The sequence below is a fragment of the Mastomys coucha genome, unplaced genomic scaffold (genome assembly GCF_008632895.1).
Source record: "Mastomys coucha isolate ucsf_1 unplaced genomic scaffold, UCSF_Mcou_1 pScaffold21, whole genome shotgun sequence".
Classification (NCBI taxonomy): domain Eukaryota; kingdom Metazoa; phylum Chordata; class Mammalia; order Rodentia; family Muridae; genus Mastomys; species Mastomys coucha.
Window position 1 is genome coordinate 188565326 of NW_022196904.1, and position 13369 is coordinate 188578694.

General features: G+C 44.7%; 1 protein-coding gene across 14 annotated transcripts in view; it reads right to left on the reverse strand.

The window, feature by feature from the left end:
* Ablim1 (actin binding LIM protein 1) overlaps positions 1-13369 on the reverse strand; it is a 295395-nt gene that overhangs the window by 47318 nt on the left and 234708 nt on the right. For 12 of the 14 annotated variants that reach the window (XM_031390813.1, XM_031390824.1, XM_031390818.1 and 9 more), the window contains one exon: positions 1196-1283. In XM_031390813.1, the coding sequence (XP_031246673.1) occupies positions 1196-1283 (88 nt within the window). Of the gene's footprint in view, positions 1-1195; positions 1284-2220; positions 2355-2413; positions 2454-13369 lie in introns of those variants that run through there. The other 2 variants (XM_031390821.1, XM_031390823.1) reach the window with 2 other exon arrangements.

Consider the following 13369-nt stretch of genomic DNA (forward strand, 5'->3'; position numbering starts at 1 on the left):
AAAAAAAAAAAAAAAAAAAAAAAAAAGCAAAGTGGCACCTGCCCCTCACCATTGAAGATGTGCCACCAGTCCATGGGAAAATGTGTCCTATGAAGCCTCCAGAGACCACAGATGTGGCACCTGTGACTTGTCATCATGGGACCCTTCATCACTCAGTGGTGTGTTTACCACAATTTTTTAGGCTAGACCCATGTAAATGTTTAAAGGAGAGAGTAGTCACGCCTGTATTTTAACATTTGACATTCATGTCTAGAGACAGTTCTCTACTGCACAAAAACAAAACTGAGAAAGCGAAGCAAACTGGTCATTAAAGTCACACATAGTGTTGTGTGTGACGCAGAATGAAGAGATGACTCGCTGAGGCGACCAAGAGCCATAATTACCAAGCCAAGCGAGCAATCGCTCTTACAGCTTGAGCTAACTGTGCTGATAAATCCTCGTCTAATTAATGACTCTTCCAGCTATAAATAGCAGAATGTTTACAATCATGGTGCTGTCTGACTAGAAGAAGCTCTGTGCTAAGGCTTCTCCAAGATGCTTTGGAATTCTAGAAGGGACCAAAGCCAGTTGCAGTTTTACCTGGGAGACATTTCTCAAAAGTATTATTTTTAATTTAAAAAAGTTGCCACCACAAACCCCTCCTTCTCAAAGGGATGTGGGTGGGTCCCCTTTCATTCTCCATCTCACCACATCCTCTTCGTGGGTGCAACAACGGTCTGTGACATCATTCTCCAAAACCCAGTCGCCAGCAGGCCTGGACTTTGGCAAGCCTTCCTCATGGGCCCACATGAGGAGAAGAGGCAGAGTAGCCCTCACAAAAGCAACACTTCTGGAAACTTCTTAATAACTTTCTCTCTCCTTTGATCTTTTGTTTCTCCAAACATACTCCTGGGAAGAGTTGGAGAAGCAACTGCGGTTGTTCACTGGTCTCTCACATCCACAGGATCAGAAGCCAGTCATTCCAAGCAGCACCATGGTGAGCTCATTCTGTAACAGGCCCTGGGGCTCACTGCACTGTACCAATTACTCATCAGATTAATGCTAAATGATGAGGTAGCTCTGGCACACTCTGTGGTGGATTTAGTAACTGCTCAGCTAATAAGATCCCTCCCTCTATAATACACAGTCCAACAAACACGGTGAGGTCATCTTTCTCAGGTAGGGCAGACACACTCTGCTCTTCAGTCCGTCTTACCTTGCAGATACATTTCCTCCCCTTCTGTGAACATCTGGTTGCATCTGCTGCATCGTGCGCAGCTGGGATGGTAATGCTTGTCACCTGCCTGCAAGAGAGAACAATAGAAGGCATCAAGCTCAGTCGATTAAACGGCTCCGGCACCCATTTTTGGACTTGAAGGCTTGGAAGAAAAGAGAAGATTCTGAGGAAGAAAAAGTTAATTGTCAGGTTGGCCAAACTCCCCATTCTGTCAGCCCAAATGGTAGAGCTGACGTCACTGGGCCTGAAAGGGGCTCTCAGGGCAGCTCATTCCCAGAATGATGGCGGCCTTGTCTTGTCAGGTTTCTGGTAACTAATCCCTCTTGATCTAGACTTTCCTGAAGGGTTGTCAGTCATACAACTCTAACAGGAAAGACGTCCACTATGTTAGTCTTCCCAAAGCTCCACCTTATAGCTAACTTAGACATTTATATTGAGGCTGAGGTTGGGTAATATTAACCCACTAAAAATCAGTGGCACTGGGAATGGGGAGAATGCCCAGTTAGCAAAGCACCTGTCATTCAATGGCCAGGTAAGGAAGCCAGGAAGGTACCAGAGAAGCAGCACGGATCCCTGGGGCTCCTTCGAAGTCAGCTTACCTGCTTGGCAAGTTCAAGGCCAAGCTACGAAAGTGACCTCAAAAAGCCAGGTGTATGGACCTGAGCATGACATCAAGACTCCAGGTACATGCATGCACACATGTGCATGGGCACACACACATGTGCAAGGGCACACATACATATGAACTTGCACCTATACACACAAACACACACACACACACACAATTTAACCTTAGCTAAGTTCTCAGAAAATAATCAGCTGTATCCAGCTTGCACCAAGAACTGAAAATCCTTTTAAAAGACATCATTTACTGCCTCTGTGGTAAAACTCAGATTCTCTTTTACATTGCTTACATCCACGTTTTGACAAGGTCTTATTGTAAGAGTTCTCAGAGAAGGCATTTTCTGAGGAAGCTCTACAGAATTCTCTAGCATTTTACATACCTAAATATGACAGATGTCATCATAGCAGGGCTCAGGCAAAGTGCCACTGGACACAAAGACAATTCTCTAGACAGCTGTCGGGTTCTATTAGTGCCATGGTCTAAAAGCAAGCCTAACCAAAACAGGATCCTTCCTTCACAGGTTAGCAAAGACTCTACCTCAGCATAATCAAATACGCTCGGTTTGAACTAACCTGAAGTGCAGTGGGCCGTGGCATGCCTGAGAAAGAAGTGGTTTCTTCCTGTCTCTGATCCTGTGTGAAACCTCAGCAGGAACTCGGAGGCTTGGTCTGACTCCGGTCTCACATCCTCTGTAGAAGCTACAGACCCATTGGCAGCCACAGAGCAAGGTCACGGTGGAAGGCCACCCAAGATGCTCAACCACAAAGGGCGATTACAGATATTTTAAATGGAAACTATGCCGTGGTACTTTTCAATGGCATATGCCAGGAAGTCTCAGGCCTGGTGGACATGTATTTCTTATTTCTACTAGATATTTCTTATTACTTTGAAAACTCAATTTTATTTGGAGGAGAGGATGGGACAGGGTTGCAAGTGGAAAGAGAAGGTGTAGAAACATAAAGCGGCTTTTGCCCTCGACATAGACAAAGTCAGGTATGAGCTGAAGGAAGAAGAAAGCTTTGACTCTGTTTCTAAGCCAGGTTGGCTTTGTTGGGACGCCTACCCAGTGGTTCGAGTTAGTTTGGACAATCTTTGGGTCCTCCTGGAAGGGAAGGACTACTGAGACCTCAGCAGGAATCTGCTGTCATCTTCGGTAAAAGGCACAGCCCTCAAGGGACTATGGACACAAAGAAACGTCTCCAGGAGGAGATGGTCGACTTGCCTTAGCTCGAACCGAGATGCTAGAAACATTCTAATTAGGCACAGGATTAAGACTAAAATACACATGGTTATTAATACCACCCTAAAGGTTTAGTGCCCAAGCCAATACGAGAAGTCAAGATTTGTAATAGCAACAAATAAACCACGCAAAGCAAGATGTGTATAAAGACATGTGTAAAACTTAACTAAGGCCAGGCAGTGGTGGTGCACGCCTTTAATCCCAGCACTTGGGAGGCAGAGGCAGGAGGATTTCTGAGTTCGAGGCCAGCCTGGTCTACAGAGTGAGTTCCAAGACACCCAGAGCTATACAGAGAAACCCTGTCTCGAAAAAACAAACAAACAAACAAAAAAGGGTAAAAGGCAAAAAAGTAAAAATATTAAAGAGAAATAATGCTGATCTCTATATAAAAATACAACTCTCTAAACAAAAAATTAAAAGAAAACTAATATAAAAGTTCTGTCACATGTTTCTGGCAAAGGATTAATCAGCATGTCTGAGGAGTGCCTGCTCTGAGACATAAATGCCAATATGGGCAAAGGGCAGTTTCCCAAAAAAAAAAGGTGAATAATTCACACAAAAAAATCCCAACAGTGTTGGAGGAGGAGGAGGAGAAGGGAATAGAAGAAAGAGGAAGAGGAGGAGGAAGAGGAAAAGGAAGGAAGAAAAGGGGGCAAGTAAGCTAGTTAGTGAGTTAGCCAGCTGGTTAGAATTAAGTTAATAAGTAAGTTAGTTAGTTAGTTCTCCCTAGCAGTAATAACCAGGAAAACAAGATTTGATTTATTTATTTTTCCATCAAACTGGTAAGGCTGAGAAGAACACCAATGTATGAAGTTTGTCAGAATTCTACACACTGTTGGTGACCACAAAGGAGAGAGTGTCACAGAGTGTGAACAGCCATGGAGATGGCTGTGAGGCCAGGCTCAACTCTACTTTGTAAATCAATAGCTGCCCACCCCATTGAGGGGGATCCCCATCTTCCCAGCGTGCTCCACCGTCAGAGGCCAACCGCAGCAACAGATCCAAGGCCTGTGAAGACTCTAAGAAACAAATAGGAGGTTTGAACTTTTGAGAGTTTCCTATTTCTGCAGGCCAGAGGCCTCAAGGACAAGGGCGCCTCTGCTCGCCTCTGCTTGGGTGGGTGAGCTACCAACCCTTTTCCTTTCTTTTTAATATAGTGGCCCAGGGCAGTTCACAGACAAGCCCTGTATACAGAGCTGAACACTAGGTAGGGCCATATGCAAACCATATGCAAATGACTGAAACTCAGATGTTGCTGAACCGACATCATTTAAATTGGAGACTGCTTTAGAAGGGAAAGTTCCTCATCTAATGAGCAATAAATAGCAAACAGAGAGCAGACATGGCTTCTTACAGAGGAGGCAGCTTGGGTAAAGCGCAGCAGGGGCTCTGTGGTGGCAGGTCAGTGCTTGAGTGCTGGTTTGCCAGGTACCAGCTCCAGGCACACGGCTTGCAACTAGCCATGCCTAAGCCCGAGACACTAGAAATGCCATGCCTAAGCCCGAGACACTAGAAATGCCATCACATGCCAGAGTTCTGGAGACTCCATTCTCCACGGAGGAAACAAAAGAAAACAAAACAAACCTGAAAATTCTCTGGGCACAGTGGCTCACACCTATAATCTAAGAACTTTGGAGGTGAAGGAGAGAGGATTGCCACAGAGCCACCCTGGGCTCCTAGGGAGCTCTCAGTCAGGCCATGTCTCAAAAAACTAACGAGAGGAGGAAACCCTAACAACCTCATGCAGGCCTTCTAACTACTTAACTCACACATTAAAGCACACTGGGGAGGCAGAGGCAGGCAGATCTCTGTGAGGCAGAAACTAGCCTGGGCTACATAGCAAGTTTAGGTCAACCAAGGCTTCACAGTCAGACCCCGCCTCAAAAAAAAATTAAAAGAATTTTAGAAATTCATGTTAGAAGACTACATACATTGTAGCTAGCATTGGATGCCACAAGAAATGCATAGCTTGATTACTTAGCTGAATTTCCTACACATTCAAAATGTTAAACATACAAAACCAAATAAAAAACAAGCAAACAAACCAGTCATCCTTCGCAGTGTTATCAAAACCACGTTGTTGGTTATTATATAATTTGGTCAACCTTCAATACATAAGCTAGAATTCTGAGGAATTCAGAGGAAATGCTATCTATGGTAAGATGTAATGTCAGGTACCAAGTTTTTATTAGACCCATAGCTGTCTGGAAGAGAAGAAAGAAGTTTCCAGTTCCTTATGGACCTGGAGCAGCTCCAGGGCTTAGGAGTCAGCTTGGTACCCATGGAGCGTCTGTTACTTACTTCCCAAGCCCAGGGACACTTTCTGAAAGAGTCTGGAGTGGAGAACAGCACAATCTCACCTCCCACTCAGATGTCAGACCCTGCTTGTGTGTGAGATCCCACATTATTATACATTCTGGGATAGGGACACTCTGGGTCAGGGTTAGCAAAAACTGCCTGGGGAGGGGAGGGACAATTCCGCTGGGAGGAAGAGAGCTTTGTCAGGTACTCCATAACGTCTGATACCCAGGAGGGATTCTGGGGCCCTGACTAGCCCCTGGATCAACTGAAAGGGCTGCGGGCAACAGGGAGAGAGAACACAATCAAGGAGCCCTTCCCAGGACCATAATGTAGATTCCAGGCTGCCAATAGTCCCTCTTAGCTTCTCTTGTCCTCTCCTTGGAGTGCAAGGGGACATCAGACCCAAGCCCTTCAGGTTGACCTTTGTCAGTTTATCATGTATGTCCCACCTACTTCCAGAAGGCAGAGCAGATGGTGTGGGAATCAGGGTTTTAAAACAATTGATCAAAGGGCTCAAATGGGGCCTGCTGTGATCTGAGCATCTTAACAGATGTGGCCAAGAATAGGTCCCAAACATCTCCCTTCTTAAAGAAACAGTTATACAACACATGGGAATTAGTGTTAAGCCCCAGGTCTTGACTATAATCACAGGTGTTTAGGGCTGGACTTGCTCTGTGTGGGATGTACCATACAAGGTATTTTCAGTAGCCTGTCTCACAGTACTCCAAAGAGGTAGGGGCCTAACCCTAACCCTAACCTATCCAGCAAGAAGGAGCTGATGTTGAAATGAAGATCGGGAAGGCAGAACTGACCTTTGAATACAGGCTCACCAAACTGCCTTCTATAGGTACCAACAGATTTCTCCTACAGGGATCTTTAGTTGTGAGGCAGAGGAATGCCGTCCACAGTAATTTCCCTGATGCTGGGACATGAAGATTCTTTTTTTTTTTTTTTTTTTTTTCCGAGACAGGGTTTCTCTGTATAGCTCTGGCCATCCTGGAACTCACTCTGTAGACCAGGCTGGCCTCGAATTCAGAAATCCGCCTGCCTCTGCCTCCCAAGTGCTGGGATTAAAGGCGTGCGCCACCACTTCCCCGGCAGGCAGACTCTTGAGAAATACCCAGGGCCTGACCAAGAATGATCGCCTTGGAACTTCCATAGAAGTTGTGAGCAAGATTGAAGGTGGTAGGATTTTAAAATCTAAGTTGGTTTGGAGCCGGAGCTTAAAGGCTCCAAAGGAATCAGAGAGTTGGTTTCTACACCCCCGAAACCTCTGGCAAACAGGTCTGGTGGATGGAGACTTCCAACCAAGGATGTGTAGATGAGCAGGCTGGTGTTGACCAGGAGCATTCCAAAGCTCCTATGTACCAGCAGCAGCCAGGACTCTTTTATCTTTATCTTTTAAAAGACTTTTGTGTCGGTGTTGACAAGCGTGTGCTTGTATTGTGCGGGTGTGCATTGCTCTCTACCTTATTATTTGAGTCAGGATCTCTCACTAAACCTAGAGATCACCAATTTGGGTGGACTGGCTAGGAATTACTGATTTAGCTAGACTGGACAGTCAATATATTCCAGGGACCCTCTGGCCTCAGCTCCTCTGTCCTGGGACTGTAGGTGTGAACCACCACACCAAGTTTTTGTTTTTTGGTTTTTTTTTTTTTTTTTTTTGGTTTTTTTTTTTTTTTTTTGTGAGCTCAGGGAATCAAAACTCAAGTCCATGTGGTTGAATGGAAGGCATTTTACCCAATGAGCTCTCTCAATTAGGAACCCTTTAAAGATATATTCAGCAGCCCTGGAGTAGAGCCCAGAAATCAGCACTCTTTTTTTAAAAATGTATAAACACTAAAGAGTCAATACAGGCCCCCATGCACCAGGAAAACATCGCTCTGGGTGGAATCAAAGCCCCACACCTAAGAGCAGACTAGGAAGTTGAAGGAAGGACAAGGACCTGATGTTTGCTTGCCTGTCAGGAAAATGGGTGTGGAGGGAGACTTGAAGCACAATGCATCCCTGCTCAGCATCCGTGGGGAGGGCAGGACTGCTGACTCAGCTCCTGTACGTTTCCACGGTGACCGGACAGGCCTGATCTCCAGGATGCACGCTCAGCTGTTCCAGGAGGCCTTTTCCAGATGCACCATCAAATGAGGGTGTGCCGTGGGCCTGTGTTTGTATCCTGGCATGGATGAATAAATCTGTCCACCAAGCCCAGAAGGCGCTACAAGCCTGTGCAAATCCAACCTGCATGGGTGGAAACACCCTGGAACTCTAAGGCCTTTCCAGCTACCGTGTTTGTGAGCTTCTAGATTGTGCCCTGGATATCACCACTATAGCACAAGGAGGATGGTAACTTGTTTTCAAAAGACAAGGAGACACAAAATAGCTCTTGTTTGCTCAGCCACCTGCTGAAAACCAGAGAGGGGCAGGCGACTCCCTTCCCAAGCAAACAACTACATCATCCCAGGGAAACAAGGACTGTATTTTGTACATTGTTACCACTTTCTCAACCCCTTTCAAACAATTAACCATCTTAAAGCAATCTCTGTCAGTTAGGGATATTTAGCACACATCACCTGCAAATTCATGCATCCTAAAGGGACATAAGGAGCCTCCAAGTTTTACTTGTATGTTTGCTTCTTGAGACCAGCTCTCGTGTAGCCCAGGCTGGCCTCAAACTCTAGGTGACTTTGAACTCCTGATCATTTCATCTCACTCCTACCTTCCTATTCTGAGATTCCAGGTATGTGTCAGAGCTACTGTTTAATGAGTTCTCTATCAGAGTTTCAGCATGATTATATGGGCAAATTGAGGGTCTGGTAAAATTCCCATGGCAATGCCAAGATCAGTGAACATTTTAGCAAAGATCAGGATGGAGATGATTGGAGCTTCTTGGTTTTAAAGCTTTACTGGGATACACCGCACAATAGCCGCAGCAGTGTCCCCTAAGCAGAAGAATGGGAGAGGGAGGCCAAAACAAACCCACACATTTATGAGCAGCTGATCTCCAACAGTTGCCAAGGTAACAAATAATTCTGGGAAAGTGGACAGCCATGTTCAGTGAGAAAGTGGACAGCCATGTTCAGTGAGAGAGAGTCCTGCCAAACACCTGAGAAAATTAACTCACCGCCATGGGTCATGGATACACATAAAAAGTAAGTCTGACATTTCCTATAAGGACACAGGGAAAGTCCCCATGACCTTATTTTAGGCAAAGATTTCTTAAATGTTATACTGAGGGCATGGCCTATTGAGCCATAAAAGAAAAAATGATAAACTCCCCTTCTCCCTTAAAAAGATACCAAGAAGATAGAAAGATCTACCAGAGAGAAGGTGAAAACTTTGCAAATCATACATCTGAAAACTGATTTGCATCCAGAGCCTATAAGTAAACCTCGTAGGGCAGTAACAGGAAACCAGTAAGCCCGCTAAACAGTGGGCAAAGGGGGAGGGGCAAGAGCCCTGGCCTGCATGCACGAGGGCTTGGGGTCAATCCCCAGCATCACCAAAGAGGAGGGATAACCAAGGCAAAACAAACAAGTAACCACCAGCGGAACTAACAATAACAAAACCCCAAAGAGCTATGCCACCGCCTCTGCCGCCGCCAACGGTGGTGGTGGTAGGAGTCAAACCCAAAGCCCATGTGCTAGTCAAGCCCTCCCTCAGAGACTTAAACAGATACTTCAGCCAAGAGACATAAGGATATCTAACAGGCATATAGAAGTATTTTGACCATTGTTTAGTCATTAGTAAATAAAATGAAAACCACAGTCATATTCCAATGTCATAATAGCTATATCTCTGAGAAGCTGACTCTGCCGGGGCTCCTGAAGATGTGAAAACACGGAGCAGCAGCAGCTGCTAATGCCATGCAAGGGTGGCTCTCCTTCTGAAACCTCTTTGGTAGTCTTTCAGAAAGCTGAAAACAACCATGCCACACAATAGAAAATGTCTCACTAGTATGTGTTAAACTAGCAGAAAGAAGACTAATGTCTACAGAACATTAGTCATGGGTGAGAAAATCTGTGGTCCTGTTACAACAACCCCAAAGTATTAAAATCCAAATGACCATGGTGGCAAAAAGCTAAATGAGAGATGGAATGTTAAAATAAACATGCATGTGGGATGGGCGGGGTACCCCTAAGCCATAAACATGCACCCAGAGACCCAGATGAACAACTGGGACTATTTCCTGCTAAGAGAAAGGAGCCAGACATTTATAAGAAATTCTATCAAAGGCAAAGAGAGAAGAAGTAGATCTGAGGCTGCTGAGAACAGGGTGGGGATGGGGTTGTGTCAATGGAGCTGTCAGTCCAGGGCAACAGGAAAGCCATATCCAGCAGTGATAGTTACACAACTGCACACTCAGCATGGTCAATATCTATACTTACAGTGTGGACAATCTGTGATAAGTTTTTTCATCATCATTACGTGAACAAAGAGGGTGGGGCCTGATCAGGAAGGCAGAATTAAACCACCCCATTCACTGTCAAAACCAGGTTCACAGGTATTCACTCCTCTTGGAGTACCCTGGAAAGCAGAACTAGAAGGTTCTCCAGAATAAAGTGTCGAGCACACAGGCGCACACAGAAGGCTGGATGTGCAGGCGCAACACCACAGGAGCTGGCGCATGAAGACTGTTCAATGCTTTAAAGGGGGTTTTACAAATGGCTTGCCTGCCTAGTCCCACATTTCTTTCTCTTTGTTTTCTTTTTGGATGAAAGGAGAAAGCCAACTGCAGACAAAGGAACTTGAAACTATAAAGAGGACCTGGCCAGTGCCTCAGCCTGAGTCAAAGGAAACAGGCGGACAGGTGACAAAGTCACAGTTCCTTTGAGAATAAATAGAATTTTATTGTACAAAATAAAGCCTTCTGAAGTTTGCTTCCAGTTTGCTAAGGCTAAAGAGAGATGAAGTCGTCTTTAAAATTCTTTATCTTCCTGTTTCTGTTTATTGAAAGGACTTTACCAAGTCAAACACACACACCAAAACAAAACACCCTGCAGATAGTGCCAAGTCTTTTAAATCTACTATCCCAAGTGTGTTTTCCCCTCTCTCTCTCCCCTCTCTCTCTCTCTCTCTCTCTCTCTCTCTCTCTCTCTCTCTCTTTCTCTCTCTTCTCTTTTGGACAGGGTTTCTCTGTGTAGCCCTGGCTGTCCTGGAACTCACTCTGTAGACTAGTCTGGCCTAGAACTCTGAAATCTGCCTGCCTCTGTTTCCCAAGTGCTGAGATTAAAGGCGTGCACCACCACTGCCCAGCTTCTTCTTTTTAAAAAGCCATTAGAGCAGACTTAGATCGTGCCAGAGTTGAGTAGAAACTAGGATTCCTATTTGCCCATGCCCATCCCCTTGACCTTGTCCAGCTTGTCCATCAACACTGCATGCTAAAGTGTTGTATTTGCTGTTACTGATGGCTTACATTGATTATTGCTGTGACCACAGTTCACAGCAGGGTCTATCCTTGGTACCTGGACATTCTACAGTCTAGGAAAATTTCTAATGAAGTGTAGCCCTCATGACAGTCTGTCTCACTGCCATAAAAACCCTGTGTGCTATGCCCAGTCACCCCTCAATGTTATTTCTTGCCATAAATGACATTCACGATATGGGATGTTTTGAACCTAAATCTCTGCCAGTATCCCACATGGTTTCAGCTTGCCCATTGTTACAAATTCAATCCATTCCTTTCAGATGAAAAGTGTCTTTTCTGAAGACCAGGAGTGAGTGACATAAGTTAAATATAGTCCTCTTATCTCTGTCCTCTAATCAGTTATTAAGAAATACCAAAGCCTAGAGGGTGACCAGGAACCAGAGGATGGGTTATGAATGCCCTGGGGCAGTGACTTAATTTGGCATTGCCAGAAAAGGCTTCGTGCACTGAGCTGATGCTCTCTCTAGTTTAGGTAGTCCTTCTTCTAACTCGTAGCAAGTATATGAACAGGTGTTGGGTAGATAAAATATGAGCATGCTTTCTAGAACTTTCCATCACAGAACAACAGGCATCTGGGCAGCTTAAAAGTTTGGGCTGTTCTGAAAACGGTGCTGACATGGCTCCTCTCTGTCCTCTAGTGAATTCTAGACTTGTTTTCCTTTCAGACATACACGGTAGAAGGAAGAAGTGCTAGACCATGGGGTGACGCTGCTAAACAGTTGTCCAAAGTGGGTCTGCTTTCTATTACCATTTTAATCCAAGAGGAATTTGGGGGGATTAAGGAAGAAGAATCATATTAGGTGTACTTTGCCAAATGGATCCCCAAAGTGTTTTTCAAACCTCTGTGGAGTGAGTGATCTTTTATGAAATTGTCTCTCAGTAAAATTGCTGGTTTAATCCCATAAGGTATCCATTATCCTAGGACTTGCAGCCTGCCACCAGGCCAGCTTCTGTCCCCCTTCATCCTCCTCCTGCTGCTAGCATCCTGCAAGCTAGATGAAATGCAAATACCTCCCATTTCTAATTTCTAAATTGACTTGAAATGAACAAGTGCTGGCACTGTTGCTAGGGACAGTGATGATGATGATGATGATGATGATGATGATGATGATGATCATGATGATGATAAAAAGATGCGCTATCCCACCACAAATAGCCCTCTATTCCCCTCAAGGCCCTGCTAACACATCAGTACTCAAAAGGACTAGGAATTACTTGGGTAGTTTAGACAGCTCAAACATTGCAGAAATCTTTTTAATCTTCCAAAAATTATCACCAGGGAGCACAGAGTTAACTCTTCAGGAAAGGGCCAATGATAACTGGGAAGTTTTATCTTCAAACATGGCTGCTCAATTAAGGCCGTTGTTTAGTGGCATTAATAAGAAAAGGATTCTAGTTGCTGGGGTCTCCTGAACAGGGGATCAATTGTTTAATTTTAGGTCTGTTTTAATGTGCTAATGTCTACCTGTGTAATGTCAAGAACGGATAAAGGATGAATGGAGGCTTAAGAAATCTGTTAGGCTGGAAACTAGGTGTGGTGCCTGCAATCACACCTGGGAAGTGGATCAAAAATTCAAGGTTTTCCTTGGCTAAATGGTGTGCTCAAGGCCAGGTTAAGGAAACCTGATAGATAGATAGATAGATAGATAGATAGATAGATAGATAGATAGATAGACAGACAGATAGACAGACAGATGATAGAGAGATAGATGTGTGGCTGGCTGGCTAGATGGATGGATAGGTGAAAGGATGGATGGATAGATGGATAGATGACAGATAGATGGTAGGTAATAGAGATAGATGATAGAGATAGATGGATGGATGATAGATAGACAGATATAGATAAATGGATAGATGGTAGATGGATGATAGATAGATAAATAGATAGATATGGATGGATGGTAGATAGATGGTTGAACAGACAGACAGACAGACAGACAGAGATAGATAGCACGGCCAAGGACTAACCCATTTGTATCCTGCTTAGCTTGCCTAGTACTATAAAAACACATCAGCCTACTAAAAGCTGTCTGTCCCATGAAGCTAAAAGGTTGTAAACGCATTCATTCCACCTAGCTTGCTAGGTTAGTGCATATATAAAGGGAATGCTAATTATTTGTTGTTAGAAATTCTTCTCTGAATAATATGATACAAACTAGGCTGCAAAGCCTCTGGTGCCCTGTGGGCATTTTTCTTCTACTGAACACTCGAGTTCTAACATTAATTTTATATATCCATTTATGTTGACACAGGGTCTTACTGTGTAGCCCTGGCTAGCCTGGTACTTATTATGTGGATCAGGGTGGCCTTGAACTCACCGAGTCCTACCTACCTCTGCTTCTGACTGCTGGGATTAAAGGTCTGTGGCACTGTGGCTGAAATGAATTTAAAAGGTGTCTCTTCAGGGAACTACACTGATGACAGCAAGCTTTGGAATCGCAGGGGGCGCTGCTGTGCACACTGAGCCAGAGGCCACGTTGGCTCCTGAGGCTCTGTTTGTGGTAAATATTGGTGTGGTTCCAGGGAAAGAACCACAAAACCCCCACTACCCCCCCCCCCCCC